The 26,088-nt window shown below is 39.4% G+C and overlaps 1 protein-coding gene across 1 annotated transcript in view; it reads left to right on the top strand.

Moving 5' to 3' along the window:
* Positions 1-24,964, top strand: part of lrrc9 (leucine rich repeat containing 9) — a 33,106-nt gene extending 8,142 nt beyond the window's left edge. The window contains exons 10-33 of the mRNA XM_051648284.1: positions 200-331; positions 677-856; positions 5,948-6,065; positions 6,173-6,308; positions 7,131-7,280; positions 7,405-7,529; positions 10,317-10,523; positions 10,863-10,982; positions 11,274-11,465; positions 11,685-11,810; positions 11,938-12,078; positions 17,579-17,756; positions 18,159-18,379; positions 18,529-18,651; positions 19,031-19,161; positions 19,285-19,393; positions 19,876-20,012; positions 20,729-20,865; positions 20,942-21,159; positions 23,281-23,349; positions 23,577-23,702; positions 23,784-23,934; positions 24,069-24,225; positions 24,763-24,964. Of these exons, the coding sequence (XP_051504244.1) occupies positions 200-331; positions 677-856; positions 5,948-6,065; positions 6,173-6,308; positions 7,131-7,280; positions 7,405-7,529; positions 10,317-10,523; positions 10,863-10,982; positions 11,274-11,465; positions 11,685-11,810; positions 11,938-12,078; positions 17,579-17,756; positions 18,159-18,379; positions 18,529-18,651; positions 19,031-19,161; positions 19,285-19,393; positions 19,876-20,012; positions 20,729-20,865; positions 20,942-21,159; positions 23,281-23,349; positions 23,577-23,702; positions 23,784-23,934; positions 24,069-24,225; positions 24,763-24,805 (3,427 nt within the window). The 3' untranslated portion in view covers positions 24,806-24,964. The remainder of the gene's footprint in view (positions 1-199; positions 332-676; positions 857-5,947; positions 6,066-6,172; positions 6,309-7,130; positions 7,281-7,404; positions 7,530-10,316; positions 10,524-10,862; positions 10,983-11,273; positions 11,466-11,684; positions 11,811-11,937; positions 12,079-17,578; positions 17,757-18,158; positions 18,380-18,528; positions 18,652-19,030; positions 19,162-19,284; positions 19,394-19,875; positions 20,013-20,728; positions 20,866-20,941; positions 21,160-23,280; positions 23,350-23,576; positions 23,703-23,783; positions 23,935-24,068; positions 24,226-24,762) is intronic.
* The last annotated feature ends 1,124 nt before the right edge of the window (positions 24,965-26,088 follow it).

Raw genomic sequence — 26,088 nt, 5'->3', positions numbered from 1 at the left:
ATTGCAGTGAGCCGAATAGCATCTCAGAATGCACAACACGTCGAACCTTGAGGTGAATGGGGTACAACGGCAGGAGACCACTTCGGGCACATTATTAGAACCATAGTGTTCCTAATAAAGTGCTCAGTGAGTGATACCTGTGTGTATTATTTGTAATGATTATTGTCAGGTTATGCATGTATGTGTCTTTGTGTCTCAGGGTAGAGGCGTGTCACCAGTGTGATGTGGCTTTGGCCTCAGACAGGAAGCAGATGATGGTGCACTTCCTGCTGTTGGAGCTGGAAACCGTTGGGAACATTCGCTTTGAGGAGGGAAACACCAGCGAACCTTGGTACCACACATTCATACTCTGCTGAAAAGAACATCTAAGACCAGCATAAATTTCCATGCAGGTCCAGGCTGGTTTATGCTGGTTAGTGCAGGTCTAGCTGGCGAATCAGCATAGCCATGCTGTTTACCTGCCAAAAATCTAGAATGGTCTTTCTGGTCAAGATGGTTGATCAAGTATGATGGGGAAACCAGGACACCAGCATCCTATACTGGGGACCAGCATCTAAAACACAACATATGGTGGTGACCAGCACTGCTAGTCTTTTAAACATGGGAAAACAACCAGAATGTGTTTTACAAATACACAACATGCAGAATTAATGATGTTCTTTCTTGCCTCTCTTAGGTTTACCTCCTGTTATGATCTCTTGCTGTCTCGTTTCTGTGCGTGGGATTATAAACCTCACCACATCACTGGCATTAAAATCAATCAAATCATCCGTATCCATAACCGAGCCCTGCGGCTGCGCTTCCAGGACAAAGTGCACTCTCTGCTCTTCAGAAACGAGTTTTCACCCTTTTCACAGTGAGTCAGACAGACCAAAGTCTTGCAAAGCCTGACTTTTGACAATTAATATAAAGTCTGATACACTTTGCAGCTTATTCTGGTCAAGAACTGCCCACTTGGAAAGTAAGAGGCTGTCTGAGACACCCATTTAGGGTCAAGTAAATCTGAAATCGATGAGCAGCAGATGATATCAAAGAGCTATCTATCACTTTTAATACTAGCCATGATTGGTGTATCAGTAGATCAATATGTTTATTCTTACATCCTTTGTAATTTAACGCAATCTACATCCAGTTATTCCTGACTAGCACCACATATTCCATGCGTATATAAGGAGCGTGTCACTGTCATAGAAATATGCCTGACATTTAACAAGGATGCAGTTAATATGCAAAAGAACATTAGGCACAGATATTCCATATTTATATTCTTGTAATGTATTGCAAACAGCCCATTTACAGTAGAAGAACCTTCAAATGTAACTGCACGTGACTAAATCATTAATGCTTTGCGCGCTATTTCGCCATTCCACTAATGTCTAGACTAGGCTAGATTTAGCGCTCATTTGCACGAAAATACCAAAACTTCATGGCCAAGCCCAATGACTTTGCGCATATGATGTATTGCATAGCACTGCGCATTGCGGTCTTCAAATAGTCTTGTTTTCAAAGTGGGGTTTATGCTTAAAACAAGAAAAAAAAGATTGCTAATGGGGTTAGAAAAATAAACTTCTTTTCCCTTTAGATACAATTTTTTTTCTTCCCCATTATATTTTTTGTTGTTGGAAGCATAAACATTTCTACATTTTGTACGATTTCTCAGAAAACAAGACAAAATATAGCTGCAAGCAGCGATGACAGGGTCCAGTCACAACTGGTCCATTTCCACGCGGTGACTTTCAGAAAACAATGCAAGGTGGACACATGCATTTGGCATTCTAAACAATTTTGAAGCAATTTGGGTAAAAAAAAAGAGAACTGTTTTAAAGTCTGTTGTAAGAGCCACACTTCCTGCTGCCAGGTGGTGGCGCTATGACTGTGATCCAAAATAGTCAAATCCATGTGATTAGCCCTCAAGACTAAACATAGATCACAATTTTGATCTAAATCACACATTGCAGAAGTTATGAGTCACTTCCTGTTTCCCATTTTTCACCATTAATTTAAGGCCTCGCCATGGCAATACTGTTCAATATATCAAAATCTGTTCGCAATTTAGCATGTCTTGGCATAATGTTGTCTAAATGGGGTGACAGTCTCATGACTCGGACAACAAATTTTTTCCTATATTTCCTATATTTCCTATATTTTCCTAATATTGAGCAGCAGCCGTCAGAGTTGCATTGGAGTGACGTCACCTCCACTCTTCGAATTATTGGCTAGAGGAGGAGCTGTCGATCAAGAACTAGTGGACCAATAGGGACGCAAAATGCCCCCTGATTTACATGAATCTCTACTCACAAGTTTTGGAAAACCAAGCGCAGAACTTTGAAACAAAAGCAAAGAAAAATACAGCGTAAGCGTACAAAAAAAAATGAAAATATGAGCAAAATTGTCAGAGAGCACAAAAAAACAGTAATATAACCAAGGAAAACATGATTTTGTTTGCAATTCTGATGACTTTGCTTTAATTTTTCTGTTGTTGTTTTTTGCAGCATCTTTTAAATTTGTTTATATATTTTTGTTATATAAGTGTGTCAGATTTGGAGAAAATATCTCATTCCTTTTAAGAGTTATATCCATTTACGTAAAAGTGGAGACAACTTTTAATTTCTTCGGCCTGTTTTTGGCACTTACAATAAAAAATTTGCCATGTTCCTTCTAATTTTAAAGAAATTGCTTACCGCACTTGTTCTATCAGTGGTTTCGTTCCGATCGGACGAACGGCCTAGAAGCAATTCGCAAAAGTATTTTCAGAACATTTTTCAAAGTGGCAACAGGCCATAAGGCGAACCATTGCACCACTGTGGTATTGTTGTGCTCGGCAAGTCCTCAGGAACATAGCGAGGCCAGTCTTGTAAAAATAAGCCAATGCCATCGAAAGTTATAAGCTCACAGAGGTATATCATTTCATTTTTCCACCACTAGATGGTGCCGGACACTTCAGAGCATAGTGCTGATGACACATATAACGTTTTGTAACGATACGCCAATGCGTTCGTAAAATACAGCATTCTGTGACAAAATTCAAAATTGCAGATGCCCGAAATGGCGAACATGGAAAAATTTGGTATTGTTCGACTCGGTATGTCGCACTGAATCTAAAGAGATCAGGGGCCGCATTCACAAAAATGTTCTTAAGAAAAAAATTAAGAAAGTTCTTAGGATAAATGATAAGAAGTTCATAAGAACGTTACTAAGTGCAATTCTTGAAAAATTCTTAAGAAGTTCTCAAATATTTTCTTAAAAACATCTTCATTTTTTTTCTTAAGAATAAAAAGACAGGCTTTGACATTGTCTGATCAGCCTGCTCATAGGCTTGCCTTGTCACATAGCCAAATTCAATACTTCAACACTGCTAAATCGTAATGATACATTTATCTATTAATCTTTTTTTTTTTTTAAAGAAGCAAGCACCTCGGGATCAATTTTTTTATGTAAAGTGCATGAGATGTGTTAGCTTAACGACACTACCCATCATAGAAGAATTTACTTGCTGCTAACCATTTGATAACTTTTAATTTGACTTGGAGGAAAAGAAAAGAAACAAAAACTTCAGTAGACAAGAGCTGAGGAAATTACTGCAAGGAAAAAGTTCTCCTTGGGAAGCTTAATAATATCATGTCGGAAAGTACGAGGCGGGTAAATTGGAAAGGGTGGCAGAGGCTGTCTCCGCTGTGGCCAACTCTGATATGGATGTGGATGGGGGGTGAAAAAGAAAGTCTCAGCTTCCTAATGTTTCTATGAACTTTAAAGATCATAGCGAGAGAGCGCTATATGCAACGCATCCATTAGAATGATTGGTCACTACATTAATAAACTTCAAAACAACATTTATTGTTTGAATTTGGTGATAACATTTACATGGTTTGAAAGCTGAAAATAAAAATATCATTAAACACAAAACAGTCAAAAACGTTTTTTTGGTCTAAAATCACATTTCTATGTAAACAGCCCATTGCGACTTCAGGCTCAACATAAAAATCCCAGTTAATTCATTAACCTTTTAGAATTTAAGACAACTGTGAGGTTATCCAAACTTTAAGATGATATTTATGACAATTTTTAAGAAAAAACTTTCAGAACAGTCTTAAGAAAAAGATAAGAACTTTCTTAAGAAGTTTTTTCGGGAATACAAAATATTCTTAACTTTTTTCTTAAGTTAGAAATTAAGAAGAAAATGGTAGTTAAGAAGAAATTTCTTCTTAAGAACATTTCGAGAATCCGCCCACAGGTTTGTGATTTTTGGCCTAAGCATTCATAGAAATTTTTTTCTATCTTTTGACCAGTAGGGGGCACTGTGCAGAAAAGCTGCATGTCACCTCAGGGCATTATGGCCATGACACCTATCTACTTTCATCAAAATCCATCAAAGCATTGCGGAGATACAGCCTCAAGTCCAATTTTGCGGTTTATTTAGTCGAATTCGTTGAAGCGACATTTGAAAACGGTTTGGTCTATCAACTTGAATTGAAATTTGTAAGCACTGTCTACTGAGCATCTGTGCAAAATTTGGTGAAAATTGGAAGAACGGCCTAGGACAAGTTCTAAAGTAGGTTTTTCTGAAATTTCAAAATGGCGGAAAATCTAGTCGGGCAGAAATCGAAACCATGGTATGCCTTTGACTCGACATGAGCTGAGGAATCAGGCAAAAAAAGAATTTTGTCTCTAGGATTTATGATTCAAAAGGTATTAGGGTAAACATGAGTTGACCTGTTGGTGGCGCTAAAGGGTTTGAGCTAGACACTCCAAATTTGCTGTGTTATCAGTTTAGACTGTCCTCTATCTGTGTGAAATGGGCTGCCGTAGACTTCCATAGCAGAAGTAGAATAATGATAAGAACACTAATAAACACAATAATTCTTAGAAGAACAATAGGGTCTCGGCACTTTCAGTGCTTGGTCCCTAAATATCTTATGTAATTTGGCCTCTCAAGTACATTTATCTTGTTTTAAGATTGTTTAGAAATTTTTACTGGAAAACAAGACAAAAATGCTCAGAAGTATCTCTTTGTGGATAACTTTCTACTAAGTGTCAAAATATATATATATATATATATATATATATACAGTATCTTTCAAAGATTTGAGTTCTTTGTAAAAATCACTAATTGTAGCAGCCTGGTAACTTGTAAAGATGACTTTGAACGGATGCCCAAATTTTACTATGATATAATGATTATATCATTACAATGATATAATAATTTTAAGATCATGAGAGATGTATATAAATGTATAAATGTGTATATATATATATATATAATTATATATTCACTGTATAGACAGTATATGCATATTTTTTTATGAATATTATTTATTTACTTCTTATTTCTTTACTTTTAGAGTATTTAAGGATTTTTCCTTTATTATATACATATTCAAATTTCCTTGTTGCCTTTATCACAAATAATAGCCTATTCTGGTATATTTATCACAAAAAGCACCATGGTATTATGTTATTTTTAGACGTGATCCGTGGTAATGCCATGTTTTTGACATGTGCCATAGTAAAACCTTGGAGTACCATGACAATATCATGAAATATGAATATAGTATTTATTCAGTACCATGGAATTACCCTAGTAATGCCAGTGTGTGTGTGTGTGTGTGCGTGTGTGCGTGTGTGGGTGGGTTTGGGTGGTTTACGAGGAAACATTTTTAGGTTCAAACTGGTAATTACAAGGGTATTATGCTATAAATGTGGTTTATGAGGACATTTCTAGTATTCCCATAATTCAAATTGCTTAAAAAAACATACTAAACAATGTTTTTTTAATTTTATTTAAAAATGCAGAAAGTTTTTTGTGAGGGTTAGGTTTAGGGCTAGGGTTAGAGTTAGGGGATAGAATCTATAGTTCTTACAATATAAAAATTATTATGTCTATGTAGAGTCCTCATAAGGATAGCCGCACCAACGTGTGTGTGTGTGTGTGTATGTGTGTGTGTGACAGGAACTATAAAAGCAGTATGGAGTATCTATTCTACGTGCCTGATCCTGAACATTCCTGCAAGAGTAACGATATACTACACATCCCAGAAAATGGTTTTAAAACTGCTGATGAATATAAGGTACAAAACTCCTTAAAGCCCAGCAGAGAATTGCTATGAGTTGTTTTTTGTTTTGTTTTTTTATGTTCTCATCACCGAACATGGATGTGTGTGTGTATTGTGTTCAGGCATTAGGCAGAGAAAGAGCTGTCCCTCTTTCAAACAGTGTGAGTTTGTGTGACCGACTGCGGATGACATTCATGCTGCGGAAGAGCAGCTCGACATCAGGAAGTAACCCTGCAGAACCCCTTTCCTTCAGACATGGTCTGGATCCACTCAGAATCTGTTTATATTGAATACATTTGGAACTGCAGCGTGTAATTTCTGCACCACTAGTGGCACCAACCAGAATTGCAAAAACACTTCCTTTGTCTTCCTTTGTGCGTCAAACAGTTAGCCCTAGCCAAAATGCCATTGGTTATGCCAATGTTGCTGTGTGTGGCCCAGTTGTTCCGCTCTAACAAACAGATTGCTACTCCGCTAGTGGCTCAGAATTTACACACTACACTTATCCACCTTTTACCTCAACGCAGAAGTGTTCTATGATTCAGAACAGACACCTGTTTTCGTTTTCCGGTTTCCAGTGTTTTCACTTTCTTCGGCATATGTTCTTAGTGGATAATGTGATGTTTAGCGGATTAAATTGGTAAATATTCTCGAAAAAAAAGCATGTGGCTCCATAATGCTGATACATCAAAGAGTTTCAATAAATGTTTTTTGACAGTGGTTCACTTGTCAAAGTTTAAGTAGTTGGTGGATGATGTGAAGCTATGAACTGAGGTGAGTTACTGAATGTTAATATCTTGAACTACTTCAAGTTACCTGAGAACCTGAACTCATTTTTACTCCAACACATGGTTCTGGAATGCTCATTTTATGGAGACCAGAACTAGAGTCTGCAGCTATTAGAATCATCATGGTGCCACGCAGTGGTTTGTCAGGAAAACGGTGGATCCATTAAACTGAAACATAAAAATGTATTGTTTTGATAACAAACGATACATATTTCATAAACAGCTCAATAATGTCACATATTTTTGAATGTGTTTGCTTTTGTGCTTTGTGTGTGTGTATGTGTGATTGTAGGTCAGCTGATCATCTCTAAAGTGTTCTTGGGCCGCAGTGCTTCATTGAAGGAGGGTGTTCCAATAGACTGTGATCATTACCACAAGGCAAACTCTGTCTACCTCAGTATCAGCTCAAAACAGCACACACCCACAACACAAACAGATCCTGGTAAGTTTAATTGTGTACACATCAGAGAACAATGTCTCCAGGGCAGCAGTGACCAATTTAGCAATGGGTGTGTGTGTGCGTGCATGCATGTGTGTGTGCATGCATGTCTGTGTTTGTGCCTCAGACATGCTGTCATACTCCAGCCTGCCAGGCTCCTGTGACTGTAGACAGAGGCAGAATCTGTGGTATGTGTTTGACCATGAACTGGTGCTTCCAGAATACCTTGTGGACTTTGAATACATCACTCAGGTAATATACTGTATATGCACATAGGACTGGGTGATATACTGTAGAGTTTTGATGATATTCAATCTCAATATTTATTATTTGTTTTGAAATGGCTTAAAAGGGAGATTTTGTTTTTCAGTCATAGCAATTATAATTTCGACCAAACAACCATTATAGCCAAGTAGGTTTCAAAAGTAAAATATGGTAAAAAAAAAATATAAAACTTTGTGAATGACAAGTTTATTTATATAGTACAATTAAAACAACAGTAATTGACCACTGTGCTGTACAACATCAGGCATGGTGGAAAAAAAAGATAATAATAAAACTTTCTAAAAATAAGGCATATTTTACTTTTTTCCACTTGCAATATTTATTCACTAAATTAACACAATATTTATTGATCTTCATCTGTTTGTAACAATATTACAATACATTAATAAACAGCATTATTTACCTACATTATTTTTGTGGTGTTCTTGACTAAAACATTTCAATACATGTAAAATGCCATTTGGAGACTCATATAAACATGTTTTCCTATTTTTATGATGAAGACACAAAACTAATTGATATGAAATGAATGATTCATTGAAATTTGAACTGATTCATGGACAGAAATTAAACATTCAAACTCTTAACGCCATTTTTGCAAATAAGGTTTAAATCAGAGACACATTTTCACATATTAAAGCTCTCATATTTGCAAGGACAGATTATGAAATAATTTCCATGACAGTCTTCAGTAAACTTAATGGCCAAAAACAACGCTTTAAAGTCATCCCAATATTCACAATGTTGCACAATTTTATATTGCCATTAAAGGTTTACTCAGTAATTCTTTTCCTCATGTTAAAAGTTTTACTTCTAAAGAAATCAATAGTCATTTTGAAACATATGTATAAAATCATGACCGCTCATGTGAGATGAAGAGTTCAGTCATATCAGTTACCATATAAAAGCTCTTTTATTCTACATGCAGCAGAGACACCTCATGGGGGCAGCCATGTTAGCATCACATGACCAGCTGAATACTGAATACTTGCTTAATCTCAGTAACTGCCCTGTTATTTGAGACTTTCATTCATGGATTAAATTAATCCTGGTTTACTGTGCATTGTGAATTTCTACAATGGCATTGGTAACTGAAAACTACTGCGTTTGAATGATGCCACATTCAGGCCACTATGGTCAGGGTAAGCCGATGCAAGCAATTTTGACATATTTCAAAAAATTACTGAGTGCTGCTTTAACATCATCGCAAATACACTATATTGCCAAAAGTATTAGCTCATCTGCCTTTAGACGCATATGACCTTAAGCGACATCCCATTCTTAATCCATAGGGTTTAGTATGACGTCGGCCCACCCTTTGCAGCTATAACAGCTTCAACTCGTCTGGGAAGGCTTTCCACAAGGTTTAGGAGTGTGTTTATGGGAATTTTTGACCATTCTTCCAGAAGCGCATTTGTGAGGTCAGACACTGATGTTGGATGAGAAGGCCTGGCTCGCAGTCTTCGCTCTAATTCATCCCAAAGGTGCTCTATCGGGTTGAGGTCAGGACTCTGTGCAGGCTAGTCAAGTTCTTCCACACCAAACTCGCTCATCCATGTCTTTATGGACCTTGCTTTGTGCACTGGTGCGCAGTCATGTTGGAACAGGAAGAGGCCATCCCCAAACTGTTCCCACAAAGTTGGGAGCATGGAATTGTCCAAAATCTTTTGGTATGCTGAAGCATTCAGAGTTCCTTTCACTGGAACTAAGGGGCCAAGCCCAGCTCCTGAAAAACAACCCCACACCATAATCCCCCCTCCACCAAACTTCACAGTTGGCACAATGCAGTCAGACAAGTACCGTTCTCCTGGCAACTGCCAAACCCAGACTCGTCCATCAGATTGCCAGATGGAGAAGCGTGATTCGTCACTCCAGAGAACGCGTCTCCACTGCTCTAGAGTCCAGTGGCAGCGTGCTTTACACCACTGCATCGACGCTTTGCATTGCACTTGGTGATGTATGGCTTGGATGCAGCTGCTCGGCCATGGAAACCCATTCCATGAAGCTCTCTACGCACTGTTCTTGAGCTAATCTGAAGGCCACATGAACTTTGGAGGTCTGTAGCGATTGACTCTGCAGAAATTTGGCGACCTCTGCGCACTATGCACCTCAGCATCTGCTGACCCCGCTCTGTCATTTTACGTGGCCTACCACTTCGTGGCTGAGTTGCTGTCATTCCCAATCGCTTCCACTTTGTTATAATACCACTGACAGTTGACTGTGGAATATTTAGTAGCGAGGAAATTTCACGACTGGACTTGTTGCATAGGTGGCATCCTATCACACTACCACGCTGGAATTCACTGTGCTCCTGAGAGCGGCCCATTCTTTCACAAATGTTTGTAGAAGCAGTCTGCATGCCTAGGTGCTTCATTTTATACACCTGTGGCCATGGAAGTGATTGGAACACCTGAATTCAATTATTTGGATGGGTGAGCGAATACTTTTGGCAATATAGTGTATATTGAGAATATTCAATATATCAACCAGGCCTATATACAGTACAACTAACACATTGACTTAAATTAGAGGGTTCCATTGTTGATATTAAGAGGATACTGTTCTACAGGAATTACCATTTACATTTCTGAAGTAGAATCTGATTTCACTTTGTTACATTTTGCTCAAAGTCACCATCCTGTCAATCTCATTTCAGAATGCATTCATCAATAATCAAACCACCTTCTCTTAAGGCCTAGTTTTTATTAAAGGGCCCCTCTCTCTCTCTCTCTTTCTGTCTCTCTCTCTCTCTAGGAAACATCCCTGCCCATCTCCTCTCCAGACTCCCCCTCCATTACTCATACCCCTGCTGATGCCCCATCTGTGTCACATGCCGATCTGTACCTGGATGAGGAGGCATTAAACATGGAGCCCATCCTGAAGCCCCACCCTAAGATGCTCAGCCTAGATGAGAAATCCATACTGGCAGTGGCCAGAGCAAATGTCCTGAGTCAGATCACAGTGAGGGCTACACTTCATTAAACTCACAATAACTAACCCACAACCATATCAGTGTATCTTTGGAATAGAGGTCAGTTATTTGGTCTCTTGGTCTACCTTATATTGTATATGTCGCTGCTGCTCTGAAGTTAGTAATAATGATTGCATCAGGCCAAAACCCAACTACTGCTTTACCACAACTCAGCAGTAATTGATCAAATCGGTGTATAAAGTTTTAAGAGTACTGTCACAACTATCTGTTCATCAATCGTGTTAATCCATCCTCATTCGGGTGTATCTGAGTCTGATCTGACCTTCAGTCAGGGATTTTATTTATGACTCTGATTTCCTGTCATAAAGGTGCTGAATCTACATGGCAACAGTCTGAATAAACTGTGTGAGATTTCTCGACTCACGGCTCTACGTAATCTCACTCTCAGCTTTAATGAGTTGACTCATCTGGAGGATATTTCACACATGGTGATGAGATTATCCTATTCATTCATAAACATGGAAATATTTCATTAAACATTTCATAATAGGTTGTGAATGCTGTTTCATGTTGAATTTAATCATTACCGAATCTTTAAACATTGTCTTGTTAGTTAAGCAAATTGGCAAATTAGAAGAGAAGAATTTATGTGCATCTTGGTTTTCAGTGAAAACACACCTGTGTCCACTTTGACAACCGACTTTATAAAGCACATATCAGTGCACTATGCTGATTTAAATGAAGACTTTGTCTCCATTTGTCTCTCTTTCTATCTTTAGCCAAATCTGGAGTACCTGGATGTTAGTTTTAACTGCATTTCGTCTCTGGAGGGTCTGCGTGGACTTGGTCGGCTGACAGAACTGGATCTTCGCTGGAATCAGTTGACCCGGGTCAAGGACGACATGAATGTGTTGCGTAAACACACCCCCACTCTGCTTCGTCTGGACACTCGGCACAATCCTTGGCACAGGGTACAAGCCACCTTACATTGAGTTTCAGAACAGTGGTCAGTAGAAAGCGTAAAGTATTATGACCAAATGAGGATTGAATTAAGCAATTCATAAATGTACCCTCAGTGTACGTTGTATACTGTGTGTCTTATAATGTAGTTGAGAATATTTAACTTTGTGTGTATCATTTAAATGGTAATATAAGCATATTTTACTTGTGTGTTTTTGTGTGTGTTGCAGTATGAGTGTGTTCGTACGTTGATTCTTGGTCGGTTGAAGACTCTCACTTATCTGGATGATGTTTTAGTGACTGAGGAGGAGGCGGCTGCCGCTGTTCAAATGGCTGTACGATCCAGAATCAACCAGGTGTGTGTGTGTGTGTTCTGGACGTGACACTTAATGTCAATATGATCATATATTTATGTTTTAATCTACATTTGTATGTCTCTGTGTTTGTGTTGGCATGTATGTGTATGGCAATGTGTGTGTGCAGGCATCTCTGATGACCTACTCTCGGATTGACAGTGAACGTCCCCGCAGTCTGAGTATGCTCTCTTCTGCTCACCTGCTCACCCAGATCAGTCTGTCTCCATGGAAACACCCACATGAACTTGTACCAGGCTGGACTGCCAAAGTACGGCTTATAATCTCACATTCTCTCATTCTTTCTCTCTCACACACATTTACCTACCTATAAAAATAAGAACAAACCATAGGCTTCTGTTGTCTTTTTATATACAACTTATTATATTTATTAAAGACTAACCTTAACCCTAACCTTACCACTAAAAAACTTTTTGCATTTTTAGAATTTAAATATATATGTATAAAGTACTGTGCAAAAGTCTAGTTTTGTGCACATAAGATGTTTCACAAAAACATTTGTCTTAAGATGGTTATTTATATCTTCAGCTTTAGTGTGTCAATAGAATATATAAATGTTAAACTCCCAAACATTTCTTTTTCAAATAAAATAGAATAGAATAGAACAGGGAGCCCTGCAACAGATTGCATGGCCCCCACAGAGCCCCCACTGAACATCGAGTCAGTCTGGGATTACATGAAGAGACAGAAGCAATTGAGAACTCAAAGAAGCTTGGAACATCCTATCTGCCAATAACCAAGAAAAACTGTGTCTAGGTGTACCTAGAAGAATTGGTGTTGTTTTTTGTTTTTTTTCTCCCCAATTTGGAATGCCCAATTCCCAATGTGCTCTTAAGTCCTCGTGGTGGCATAGTGACTCGCCTCAATCCAGGTGGCGGAGGACGAATCTCAGTTGCCTCCACATCTGAGATGTCAATCCACGCATCTTATCACATGGCTTGTTGAGCGCGTTACCACGGAGACATAGTGCATGTGGAGGCCCACGCTATTCTCTGCGGCATCCACGCAAAACTCACCATGTGCCCCACTGAGAGCGAGAACCACACATTACAGCGACCACGAGGAGGTTACCCCATGTGGGCCAATTTAGCTACTTAGGAGACTAATTGGTGCTGTTTTGAAGGCAAAGGTGGTTACACCAATTCTTCATTTAGATTTTTTTATGTTTATTGGACTTTGTATGACATTTATTCATAAATAAAAACTATTTATGGAAATATTTTTGTAAAAGAAATCCTCACTCTGCAACATTTTTCACTTGTGCCTAAAACTTTTGCACAGTACTGTGTGTATATATACTGTGTACAGGGTGGCCCCTCAAAAAAGACGGAGCCACTATGTTTGATTGCTCATATATTAAAGGTGCTGTAAACCAGGGGTTTTCAAAGTCAAAATCTAAACAAAGATTCTTGATAAATATAAATATATATATTTTTTGCCTATTATTTTCAGAACTGTTTAAATAATGTTTTAAATAAGTTAAACTCAATACATATATATATATACACATACTCATTATTTAATAAAAAATGTTACCACTCTCCACGCCTCCACTGACATGTTCTAGCGCACCCTGGGGAGGCGTGCCCCACACTTTGAAAACCACTGCTGTAAACGATTTCAGCCATTCTACTTCCACGAGACTGAGCCTTTGAATTAGCCATGCCCCCTCTTTCCAAAACCTCGCACTCCAAAGATAACAAATGAGCTTTAATGAGACTGACATCGTGCAGAAACGGTTGTTTAAAACAACAGCAGCTAAATAGCACCTTCAACAGACAACTGTTATGAACAGCATGGCTTAAAAATGGCAGCAAGCCTCAATAATTCGCTGCAACTACAATACTATGCGAATGAGCAAAATGATTGACAGGTGAAAAGCGTCAGTGTCCATGGTCCGGGGCCACATGGTAAAAGAGAAGCACCTAAGTTTGCTGCCACTGAAATCTAGCTAAACGATTGACTTTTTATTTTATTTATTTATTTGTTGCAAGTTGTTGCTCATGATGACGCCACAGTGACATCCGTAACGAGTGAGACAAACAGACCCAAGAGCAGAGGAACAGTTCAAAGGATTTATTAACAGTAATAATGAGCAGTCACTGGGTTGAAGAATGTAGAAAACGTGGTCCAGGATGTCCCAAGCTGGGACCCAGCATCCTTCCTCAGGTCCATAACCCTCCCAGTCAACCAGGTATTGGAAAGGCGTGGGTGGACGGAACTTGAACGTCGGGTTCTTGCGCAGGGAACAGAGAGGGCTGAAAACCGAGGCAGCACTGGAAGGGTGATAACCCTGTAGACGACGACTGCAAGGAGTTGTGGGCGTAATCGACCCAGACTAAATTATCACTCCAAGAAGACGGATTACGGGAGGCCACACAGCACAGGACCTTTTCCAGCTCCTGATTCACCACTCCATCTTGCCCATTTGTCTGGGGATGAAACCCAGAGTACAAACTCACCGTTACCCCCAGCTGTCGACAGAATTCTGCCCAAGAATGTGACCCAAATTGGGGGCCTCTGTCAGAAACCACATCGACCAGGAGGCCATGGATGCGGAAGACGTGGTTAATGACTGCTACCGCTGTCTCCCTCGCTAAAGGTAATTTGGGGAGGGGAATAAAATGAGCTGCCTTCGAGAACCAGTCCATTACAGTCAAAACGACTGTGTTGCCATGGGAGGGGGGAGACCAGTTACGAAATCCATGGCTATGTGCAACCAGGGTCTCAAAGGGACAGGCAGTGGTTGGAGGAGCCTGGCTGGGGGTTCACTTATTAATCTTATTAATCGCACAAATGGGACAAGTGGCTACAAATCGACATATGTCCTGTGCTAATGATGGCCTCCAGAATCGCTGTCTAATGAGTGTCTGAATGCGTGGCCCCGGATGACAAGCGACATTGGATGAGTGACCCCACTGTAGGACGTGCATCCGGGCAGCTCGCGGAACAAATAACCAACCCGCTGGGCACATGGCTGGGGGTGCAGTGTTTCATAGTGCCTCACAGACTTTAGCCTCCACCTCCCAGGATACCATGCCCACCACATGAATGGCGGGTAGAATGGTATCCAGTGGGGTGGTGGAGGTCTCGACCTCAAAACATCGAGATAGGAAGTCGGGCATGACATTTTTAGAGCTTGGGCGATAAGACAGCACGAAGTTGAAACACATGAAAAATAGTGCCTAGTGAGCCTGTCTAGAGTTTGGCACTACGAATATACTCTAGGTTCTTATGATCTGTCCAGACCATGAAAGGTACACCTGAACCCTCTAACCAATGAAGCCACATGCCCAAGGACCACCAGACAGACAATAATTCTCAGTTACCAACGTCGTAATTCTGTTCAAATGGTGTTAAGTGGTGCGAAAAAAAAGCACACGGATGCATCTTTCCATCTGAGGGGGAGCACTGCGACAAGACTGCTCCGACATCAACCTCAGATGCATCCTCCACCACCAACTGACTTGCAGGATCGGGAGTAACGAGGATGGGTGCGGTAGAAAACTGATCCTTTAATTTTGAAAACACGGCCTCAGCTCGTGAGGACCAACAAAACTGCGTGTGGAGGTGAGGTCTGTCAGAGGTGCAGCGAGCTGACAGTAGTTCCTTATAAACCTCTGATAAAAATTAGTGAACCCTAGAAACCTCTGTAATGCCTTGCGATAATCTGGGGTTGGCCAATCGGAAACGGCTTTAACCTTAGTCGGGTCCATGCGCATTCCCTCGGACGAAACGATGGACCCCAGGAACAAAACCGACTATGCATGAAAAGTGCTCTTCTCCGCCTTGACTAACAGCCGATTCTCTAGCAGTCGCTGAAGCACCTGTCTGATGTACTGCACATGGTCCTGGATATTCTGAGAGAAGATCAGAATATCATCAAGATAGACAAACACAAAACAGTCAACCATGTCTCTATGCACGTCATTCACGAGTCCCTGGAAGATGGTGGGGGCATTGACCAATCTGAAAGGCATAACCAAATATTCAAAGTGCTCCCTATGGGTGTTAAAAGCCATCTTCCACTCATCCCACTTTCTAATCCAGACAAGGTGATAAGCGTTGCGTAAATTGAAATGTTCGAAGGCTGAGGTCATCAACGGCAAAGTATAGCGATTCTTCACCATGATGTCATTCAGCCCTCGATAATCTATACAGGGTCTAAGCGAGCCATCCTTCTTCTCCACGAAGAAGAATCCCGCCCCTGCTGGCGAAGAGGAAGTGCGAATGAGACCGGCTGCCAGAGAATCATTGATATACCTGTACATATTCTCCCTTTTGGGAGACAAGAGCGAATACAGCCGTCCCCGTGGTGGCAAAGTGCCAGGAAGCAGTTCAATCGCACAGTCGTATAGGCAATGAGGAGGAAGGGTCGCGGCGTGGGACTGGCTGAACATGGCCCTCAAGTCATGGTATGTCACCGGTACTCTGGATAAGTCCGTCGGTTCATCCTTCAACGAAACACAAGACTGGACAGTGGAAACAGCAGAGTTGAGTTAAGTGCAACAAACAATAAGGACTCCATACAAGAACAGTGTTGACCAAATCTATGTGTGGGTTGTGCGTTACCAACCAAGGATGCCCCAACTCTACCGGTGCCGATGGAGATTGGATAAGGTAGAAGGACAGCATCAGGAGATAGGTGGAGCTGCTGAACAAAGAAGGTGAGCTTGGCGAGCTGCGAAGCCATCATCTCCAGAGCCCGGTTCGAGGCAGTGATTTGATCCTGCTGACATCCCAGCAAGACTCCCTGCTGAGAGAGGGCAGAGCGAAGAGTGGATTCCTCCGCTGGATCCATACTTGGCTAGATTGTTCTGTAATGAACAATAGTGAAACAAACAGACCCAAGAATAGAGGAACAGTTCAAAGGATTTATTAACAGTAATAATGAGCAGTCACTGTGTTGAGGAATGTAGAAAATCCCAACACCGGCTGCAGCAGCGGGAAGTGATCTCCAATGGCATGTGCTTCGTAGTCGCGCAAGGGGCAATCTGTGAAGAGTGTGTTCGTAGGATGAGTGTGTGCATTGTGGAAGTCAGGAGCAGATTCGTAGAATCCTCCGTTGAAGCTTGGTGAGATGCAGAAAACTCCCCTTTTTCTCCCTAATTTGGTATGCCCAATTCCCAATGTGCTGTAGGTCCTTGTGGTGGCGTAGTGACTCGCCTCAATCCGGTTGGCAGAGGACGAATCTCAGTTGCCTCCACGTCTGAGACAGTCAATCCACGCATCTTATCACGTGGCTTGTTGAGCACATTACCGCAGAGACGTAGCGCATGTGGAGGCTCACGCTATTCTCTGCAGCATCCACGCACAACACACCACGCACCCCACCAAGAGCAAGAACCACATTATAGCGACCACGAGGAGGTTAACCCAACGTGACTCTACCCACCCTAGCAACCGGGCCAACTGGTTGCTTAGGAAACCTGACTGGAGTCACTCAGCATGCCTTGGATTCGAACTTGCGACTCCAGGTGTGGCAGTCAGCGTCTTCACTTGCTGAGCTACCCAGGCCCCTGTCGTAAGCAATTTTTAAGATATGAGCAATCAAACACAGTGGCCCCGTTTTTTTTTTTTGGGCCACCCTAGTATTTATATTTTTTTATGAATCATTTTTTCAAAAAAAGACACCCCCAGAGGTTTTTTCAGATTTGGCAAACTTCTAGGGGCAAATATGTCACAAAAATATACCCAAGTATACACCTCTCAAACACACATTAGCTGATGTATTGTACCCTGTGGATCAGATCACAGTGCTGAATCTGGATGGTCAGCGGTTGACCCGACTCAGTAATCTAGATCGGCTCGTGAATCTACGCTGGGCTTCTTTTGACCATAATGAATTATCGCGTATTGAGGGCCTGGATCATTGCCCCCAACTGGAGGAACTTTCACTGAACTGCAACAATATCAGCAGACTGGAAGGTACTGCATCTTTTTCCCTCTGTTCTTTTCTCTTCATCGCTTTCTCATTCTAGCTATCTCTTTCTCCTTTTCCTGTTTCTTCTACTGTATTCTACCCTACAAAGCCAAAACTGAATTACTACACCAACACTGAAATTGAGAATTTGTCTTTAAAGTTTTTGGATTGTCCAGCCAAAAAAATCTCACTTTGTTTTCTCTGAATCTGAGCATAGTTGGGCCAAACCCATCTATCACAAAACAGGAGACCCGTTTTTGGACATAACTCCATAAAATGTGTAGTAACTGCATGTCTTTTGCAGGGCAGCATTAGTTATAATATAGAAAATAAATAAATCTATCAAACATAATCTAATACAAGTCTAACATAAGAGTTCATAGCTATTTTAGTTTGGTGTGTGGCAGGTTTGAGTATGCTGAATCATCTGACACGTCTGAGCATTAACAACAACCAACTACAGTGTTTAGATAGGGGTGTGTTAGACCAGCTACCCAATCTTCACTTCCTGTCTGTGGAGAACAACATCATCTCCTCTCTGCATGGACTTCAAAGGTCACGCTCCTTAATCGAGCTGTATGTCGGGAACAATGACATCAGCACCACCCGTGACATCTACCACTTAAAGGTCAGGAGATGATAAAGCTCTGATCATTATATCTCTGAAAGCATTTTTATAATTAATCAGTATTTATCACAAAGACATTCATGATGAGGAGCCATGGGAGAATCAAGCAGTTGTATTTGTGTGGTGCTGATGTAGTCTGTCTCTCTCAGGCACTGTCTAGTTTAATTATTTTGGATTTGTATGGGAACCCCCTGGTGAACAAACTGGAGAACTACAGGATTTACATGGTTTTTCACCTGCCAGCTCTCAAAGCACTGGATGGAGTAGCAGTGGTAAAAATATGTCTCATGCTTCTAAATGTGTTGCATTTGTTTTCATAAATATGTACAATTAGAAATTCTTTAAAGGTATAGGTCACCAAAAAAAGAAATTTTTTTATCATTGTTTCCACACCTTTATGTCATTACAAACCCATATGATTTTCTTTATTACCACAAAAGAAGAATTATTGAAGAATGTGGTGACCACTCTTTTCCATACATATTAACTTTTATGCAAAAAAATTATAATAAAAAAAAGAATGATCAATTTTGTTTTTGTTATGTTATTTTAATATAAACAATGTACTCATTGCTTCTGTTCTGTATGGTCATTTTTGCTAGTAAATAGCTACATTTGTTTCAAATAGAGATGTGTGTGTGTGCTGTGTAGGAGATGTGTGAGTCAGAAACTGCTAAAGATTTATTTGGAGGGCGACTTACTGGAGATATGGTAGCCGAGAAACTGGGGCACTCCAACTACAGAGAGCTATCAGAGCTCAATCTGCAGTCCAGCTCAATCAGGTTCACTTAATGCTATCTGTGACAATACAGTCAAAATGACAAAGCACAATAGAACTGAATGTTTTGGTTCTCTCTCTCTCTCTCAGACTCTTGTCATGTTTTCTGTTTGTCTGTGTGTTTTAGGATGGTGGATCTAGCTCCTGCTGATTTGTTTATTAGTTTACGCAGTGTTAATCTAGAACACAATAACCTCACCTCATTCAGCGGTCTTATCTTCCTGCCCAACATCAAGGTGTGTATATGTTAAGAAAGTTTTTAGTAATTAATTAATGCAGGATTAAAAAGTCTGAACTCTGGACAAAGCTTAAATATTTGTATCAGATGTTTCTCCTAAAATCCCTTAGGAGAAATAAAAATAGACACATATGAAAAAACTATACAATTTATCATTGTGAAAATCGTAGCTCAGATCATTTGGATTTATGAAATACTTGAGTTCAGATTAAAATCTCAGACTTTTGTTTGCAGACTTTGGTATTTTAGAAAATCTGAGCTCAGTTTGAGATATTTCTGAAATCTTTTCTATAACTCTAGAGAAAACGTGAGATACTGGGGTCATTTTTACAGGAGGAAAATATGATTAGCTTTTGCAAAAGTCTCTATTTGATCTCAATTTAATCGGATTGTTTTGTTGGAGAAATGATTGAGTTATAAAGAGATATCATTTGTAAACTCTAATGGGTATGTTTTTGTGTCTGTATGTGGTCTCTGCAGGTTTTGTCTCTGAACTATAATCACATCGAGTCAATTCTGCCACGTCAAAAAGTTCAGAGTCACATGAGCAGCAAACAGATTCTCTATCATAAAGTCAGTTCCAGTGGCTATGGGCAGCAGAATAGCAGGCCCAGCAGGTACCTCACAACACATCACTCAGTCAAGAGCCATTGGAGTGATATAGTTCCTTGTCCATCCACTAGGGAGCATCATGATTACATATAATAAGAAATTCTCTTTCAGACAGACAGAATGTCTGTATGAGCTCTGAGAAAATCTCGCAGTCTTATAGACAACATACACACTGTATAGCTTTGGGATTTTTTGTGGGAGTGAATCCCCCAAGTTAGGGAATACAGAAATCATTCCTACTACCCCAAACTCGTGATGCTCGACAATAATAAAAATAGCAACATTTTGGCATCATACTCTATAAGGCAGGAGGTTGGATGGGAGGGGTTGTTAAATAAGAGGACTTGGTGAAGTCACGAAAAGGAAAGTCATTTCAGAAGTGGAAGAAGTTATAACATTTTGATGAAGATTACAATAATATGCAATAATATGCACCAATGAATATGGTCACAATAAGACCAGGAATGTGAAAGTAAAAAGGGGCAAATTTGATTTCATGTTGACTTTAATGTAAATGCAGTTGTCACTAACTGAATTTATTTGTAGTGAATTTGGTTGTAGAATTCAGTTGTCACACCTGTAAAAATCTGAACTGTGTTTGTTCAGAATGGAGTGACAACTGTATTAAACTGCAGTGGGTAAAGGCCAACACACACCTCTAATTTGCTTTCTCTCTCTCTCACTCCCTTTCGAAATCTTCTTCTCCTCCCTTTGTTTGTAGGGAGGGAGTATCAAATGATAACCTGGAGCCTCTGATGTCCAGTTTGGAGGTTCTGTATCTAGGCCATAATGGCATCTCCAACCTGATAAATCTACAGATCAGCCGACTGACTAACCTCAAAGCACTGTTCCTACAAGGTACCATATGTACACACATACTGTACACACACACAAACATACTTTCTTCACTCACAGTTTCTCCCTCTCTCTCTAGGGAATGATATCAGTCAGGTGGAAGGATTGGAGGGTTTGCAGAAACTACGTGAATTGGTTCTTGATCGAAATCGAATTAAATCTTTGAATAAGAACTCATTCTGTGGTCAGGTAGTTCTGTTGGATTTGCACCTGGCAGAGAATCGCATCCGTGAATTGAATCACCTACAGTCTCTCACAGGTCTCCGGAGACTGTTCTTAGACATGAACAAAATACAGGTACACAATAAACACCTACACAAAGTACAGGTAAAGAATAAACATCTACACATGCACATACTGTGCTAGTATATATTATTTTTTGCTTCTTTGTGAAATAAAGACCATTAAAACATAAACAGCCTGGTAGCCTCGGTTTCAATCTTTCAATCTTAAACATTACGCTTTTTCAATCTTAAACATTACGCTTTTTCAGCTCACACTTCATGGTGTTAAAATCAATCCAATATATAAGTAGAGGGAAAGGTAACCCAGAAATTGACATTCTGTCATCAACTACTCACCCTCGTGTCCCTCCAATTTTTTTTTTTCTTTTTTTCCCAAAAAGGACAAGCACCATACAAGCAGACCATACTACTCGTTTGCTATATTCCAAGTCTACTGAACCCATACAAGAGTTTTGTGTGAGCAAGAGACCGTAAGGTCATTATTAAACTCATTATTCTCTAATAACCATGAAAACTGTCCCATTTATCCATAATACAACACCTCTCTAAAAACAAAAACATTTGGTATGAGAGACATGGGATATTTCTTGATAAAATATAGGCAAGCATTTGGTTAACAATTATCAGTCAGCCAGGAAGGGGTAGTTTATTGTATTATCAGGACATGTTGAAGTGAGGGTTACACATGATTTAATTAGCAGCATATATCTACCAAAAAAAAAAACCTCAAGAACGCCATTGTCATTCTCAAAGCCATGTAGTGCATGTGTGTGACCATTTGAGGCTTGCTTTTATTATTCATCTCTCCATTCCCATCTATCTGTATGTGTGTGCATGCAGTTTTACTGTAATTACTAAATTACAGTAATTTAGCCACTAAGTGTGTTTGTATTAGTGTTGTTATGCCCTGTGAGAGCACTGCCTTTTGCCTGGCCCTGAATATGGAGTAATTACAGACAGCCATTACTGCAGCACCAGCAAAGCAGCCCAAGGGGACAATTAACCAGTATTTACATTGATTGAAGGTCAGAGGTGTGTGTATGCTTGTGTGTGTGTGCGTTCATGAGACACATCTTTTTTTATTCACCTCTCCATTCCTTTCTTTCTCTCTCTTTCTCTCTCTCTCTCTCTTTTGACTGAGTTTGTTGTAAATAAAGAAAATCACGGAACAGTTGTGTTTAATCTAGTATAAGATTTTTCGTTGGGTAAAATTCTGAATTTAAATTGATGGTTTACCCAAAAATGAAAATTCTTTCACCATTTACTCAATTTTATGCCATCCCAGATGTGAATGACTTTCTTTCTTCTGCTAAACACAAACAAAGATTTTTAGAAGAATAATTCAGCTCTTTAATTCCATACAATGCAACTGAATGGTGACGAGATCTTTAAATCTCCAGAAATCACAAAGGCTGCATAAAAGTAATCCATAAGACTCAAGTAGTTTAATATATGTCTTCTGAAGTGATGCATCACTTTGGGTGAGAAACAAATCAATATTTAAGTACTTTTTGTACTATAAATCTCCACTTTCACTTTCACGTGAAAGGGAAAGTGGAGATTTATGGTTAAAAAAATACTTAAATATTGATTTGTTTCTCACCCTCACCTATCATATCGCTTCTGAAGACATGGCTTAAATCACTGGAGTCTTATGGATTACTTTTATGCTGCCTTTATGTGATTTTGGAGCTTGAAAGTTCTGGTCACCATTCACTTCCATTGTATGGACCTACAGAGCTATGATATTCTTCTAAAAATCTTTGTGTTTTGCAGAAGAAAGAAAGTCATACACCTCTGGAATGGCATGAGGGTGAGTAAATGATGAGAGAATTTTCATTTTTGGCTGAACTATCCCTTTAAGTATTTGCTCATTTGGCTTCTCAAAACAATTAACACAAATATTCTAATTTTGGTGTGGTTGTGGGAGTTGATGGTGGATTAACAATGATGGATGAACACTTTATTTCCCAGAATGCTCTAATTTTACAGATGGAAATCTTAAACAGAATACCTAAGTTTTTTGTTCTTGCCCATTATATTAATTGTTTTGACAATATTGAAATTATAAATATGTCTATTCAGTTGAGAAAAAAAGTTTTCTACATATCAAAGAAAACATTTCCCATAATTAGTCAACATTTATAGACCATTTCCATATGTTGTGTTGCAGGATATTCCAGAGTTGGAGAAACTGGAGGCGCTCCCTTCCCTCACTGAGCTGTCAGTAGTCGGCAACCCAGTGAGTCTGACAAAGACGCACATACACAAACAGCACACATTTCATGGGTTTGGTGGCTTGGTGTAAATATGTTTTCCCCTCTATAGGATAGAACTGACGTTTTAATTAGGGATACTTCACACTACTACATATCAAAGCTTTGCCGAAATCGCCCCCACCCACTATATAGTGAAAAGTAAAGGAGTGAGTGATTTCGGACACAGCATGTGTGTGTGTTTGTGTTGCAGGTGGCACGCCGGTCCCTCCACAGGCCATCAGTGGTTCTGCATCTGCCTAGGCTGCAGGTTCTGGATAGAATCACGGTCACACTGGAGGAAAGAACCAGAGCAGAGATCTTATGTAATGAAGCACAGGTAGCTCACACACAGCCAGATGATAAATGGATGAATCCTGAATTTCAAACAGAGATAATAACCTTATGTGTTCATGTACAGGGTTCTGCACCTAGTTCAGGTGCTGACCTGACGTTACCTGGTTTGGTACCATTAATGACCCGACAAGTTCCTCTGAGAGGTCCCAGCCTGACTATGGGAATACATACGCTCATACCAGATCAGCAAGAAGACACACATGATACATGCAGATGTATGTGTACATATATATATGGGATATTTAATGTTTTATATATATATATATATATATATATATATATATAAAACATTCACACAGCAATAGATGTACATTTAGTTTATTTATGGCCATTTTATATGTACTTTTAGATAAAAAGCAGAGAGCAGGTGTCTCTCTCTTGCGTGGTATTCAGAGTGACATCAATTTCAGGCAGATCAGAGGATCTTCTAGCCACTATGTGACAGCACTGCAGCAGACTGGGCACAAAGTTCTCTCAACCTACCCTAACTCTGATCCTGAGACCAGGTGTATATACACACTCATACACATACACTATATGGCCAAAAGTATGTGGATACTCCCTTTTAATTAACAGGTTTGAAAATTTCAGTAATTCCAGCGAAGATCAAACTTAAAGGGATAATTCACCCAAAAATTTAAATTCTCTTGTCATTTACTCACCTTCATGCCATCCCAGATGTGTATGACTTTCTTTCTTCTGCTTCACACAAACGAAGATTTTTAGAAAAATATTTCAGCTCTATATGTCCCCACAATGCAAGTGAATGGGTGCCAAAATGTTGAAACTCCAAAAAGCACATAAAAGCATCATAAAAATAATCCATACAACTCCAGTGGTTAAATCTATATCTTCTGAAGTGATATGATCGGTGTGAGTGAGAAACAGATCAATATTTAAGTCCTTTTGTACCATAAATTCTCCTCTCTGCCCAGTAGGTGGCGATATGCATGAATGAATGCGAATCACCAAAAACTAAAAAAGAAGAATGTGAAAGTGGAGACTGATAGGAGATTGATTGTGTTTACTGATAATCTCCACAGGTACCGATGTCACAGTGAACCCAGACCTCCTCCTCCTCTGTAACTGCAGAACCACAGAGAGATACTTTGTGTTGGTCTTGTGTGTTCTTGTTATCTGAGGCTCACTTACACTTTCATCAATCTATGGATCTTAAATAAGACTCATTTTCACAATATGTTTTTGTTATTTATGAAGAATGATGTCAATATCATAAAAATATTAAATGCATTTTTTCTCCTAGCCTCTTGAGGGTTTTTTTTTCTTTAAGCTCAGTGAGATTTGGACAACGTCTTTGTAACAGTTGTAATGATTAATCCAAACTACATACATCGCTCCCTGGTTTATACTGTAGCTCTCTCTTTAAGGGGTTTTGTTTTCCTTACATTTATTTGATGATATAAAGTCTCTTCTGTTTTAAAAATTCAAACATGTTACTGTGAAGAGGTTTACTATAAAGGCAATGGTTTGGCTTAGTCAAAAACACTTTCTTTAAAAACTTTCTTGAAAAGGTTGTGGCCAAGGAGTCCCATTAGGCCTTGTTGTTGTGTGTTTCACTGATTCTCAACTGAAGCGGATTAGTCTGTCAATCAATATATTAATCAAGAGCTATAATAACAATAATTATCAAGTCAAAGATTATTTATCAAATACACAATAATCCAGCATGCAGCAGTAATTGCAGGCAATGAAATGTTTCTGCAAGGTCTATAGAATGAAATAAAGAAAATTGAAACTAAAATGAGGCTAAAATAAAGACTAAAAAATTAAGGTAAAAGCAGTTAAAGAGAAAATGCAATTATATAACTAAATATGGATATAAAAGTCAAGAAATGTGAAAATAGTACCAAATATCAAAACTGCAAAACGGGTTTGTACTAGTGAGTAATACCAACGTTCTGTGTGTAATGCTAGAATTATTATAGAATTATTAGTTGTAGTAATAAACCTTGTATACAATTTTACATGACAACGGATGAAGACAAATGCCTGCTCATTTGTAAGATACACCATCAGCTATCTGCTCTTGAACATTTGTGTCTATTTTTCCTTTTAGGACAAACACATCTTACACACACAGTTCAGAGTTTTGCAATCAGCCTTGCTCTAGGAAGTAAAAGGCCACTCTGAATTTCTGAGGTGCAATAGTTCTCGTTTCAGCTATGGCAAACAATGATTTGTGTCAGACTGTGACACTGAAAAGAGAACAGAGGTTTTACCCTGATGTTTATTTGCAGTGGGCTGTATTATGAGGGCAGTTTAGCAGCACAGCTGAAAATTCACTGTTTGGAGAAATTCAAAGGCAATCACACACATAATGTGTTCAGTAAACAACTGTCATCAGAGCT

Source organism: Myxocyprinus asiaticus, chromosome 21 (genome assembly GCF_019703515.2).
Source record: "Myxocyprinus asiaticus isolate MX2 ecotype Aquarium Trade chromosome 21, UBuf_Myxa_2, whole genome shotgun sequence".
NCBI lineage: Eukaryota > Metazoa > Chordata > Actinopteri > Cypriniformes > Catostomidae > Myxocyprinus > Myxocyprinus asiaticus.
Note: the sequence above shows the minus strand (reverse complement) of the source record. Positions and strands in the feature narration are given on the sequence as shown.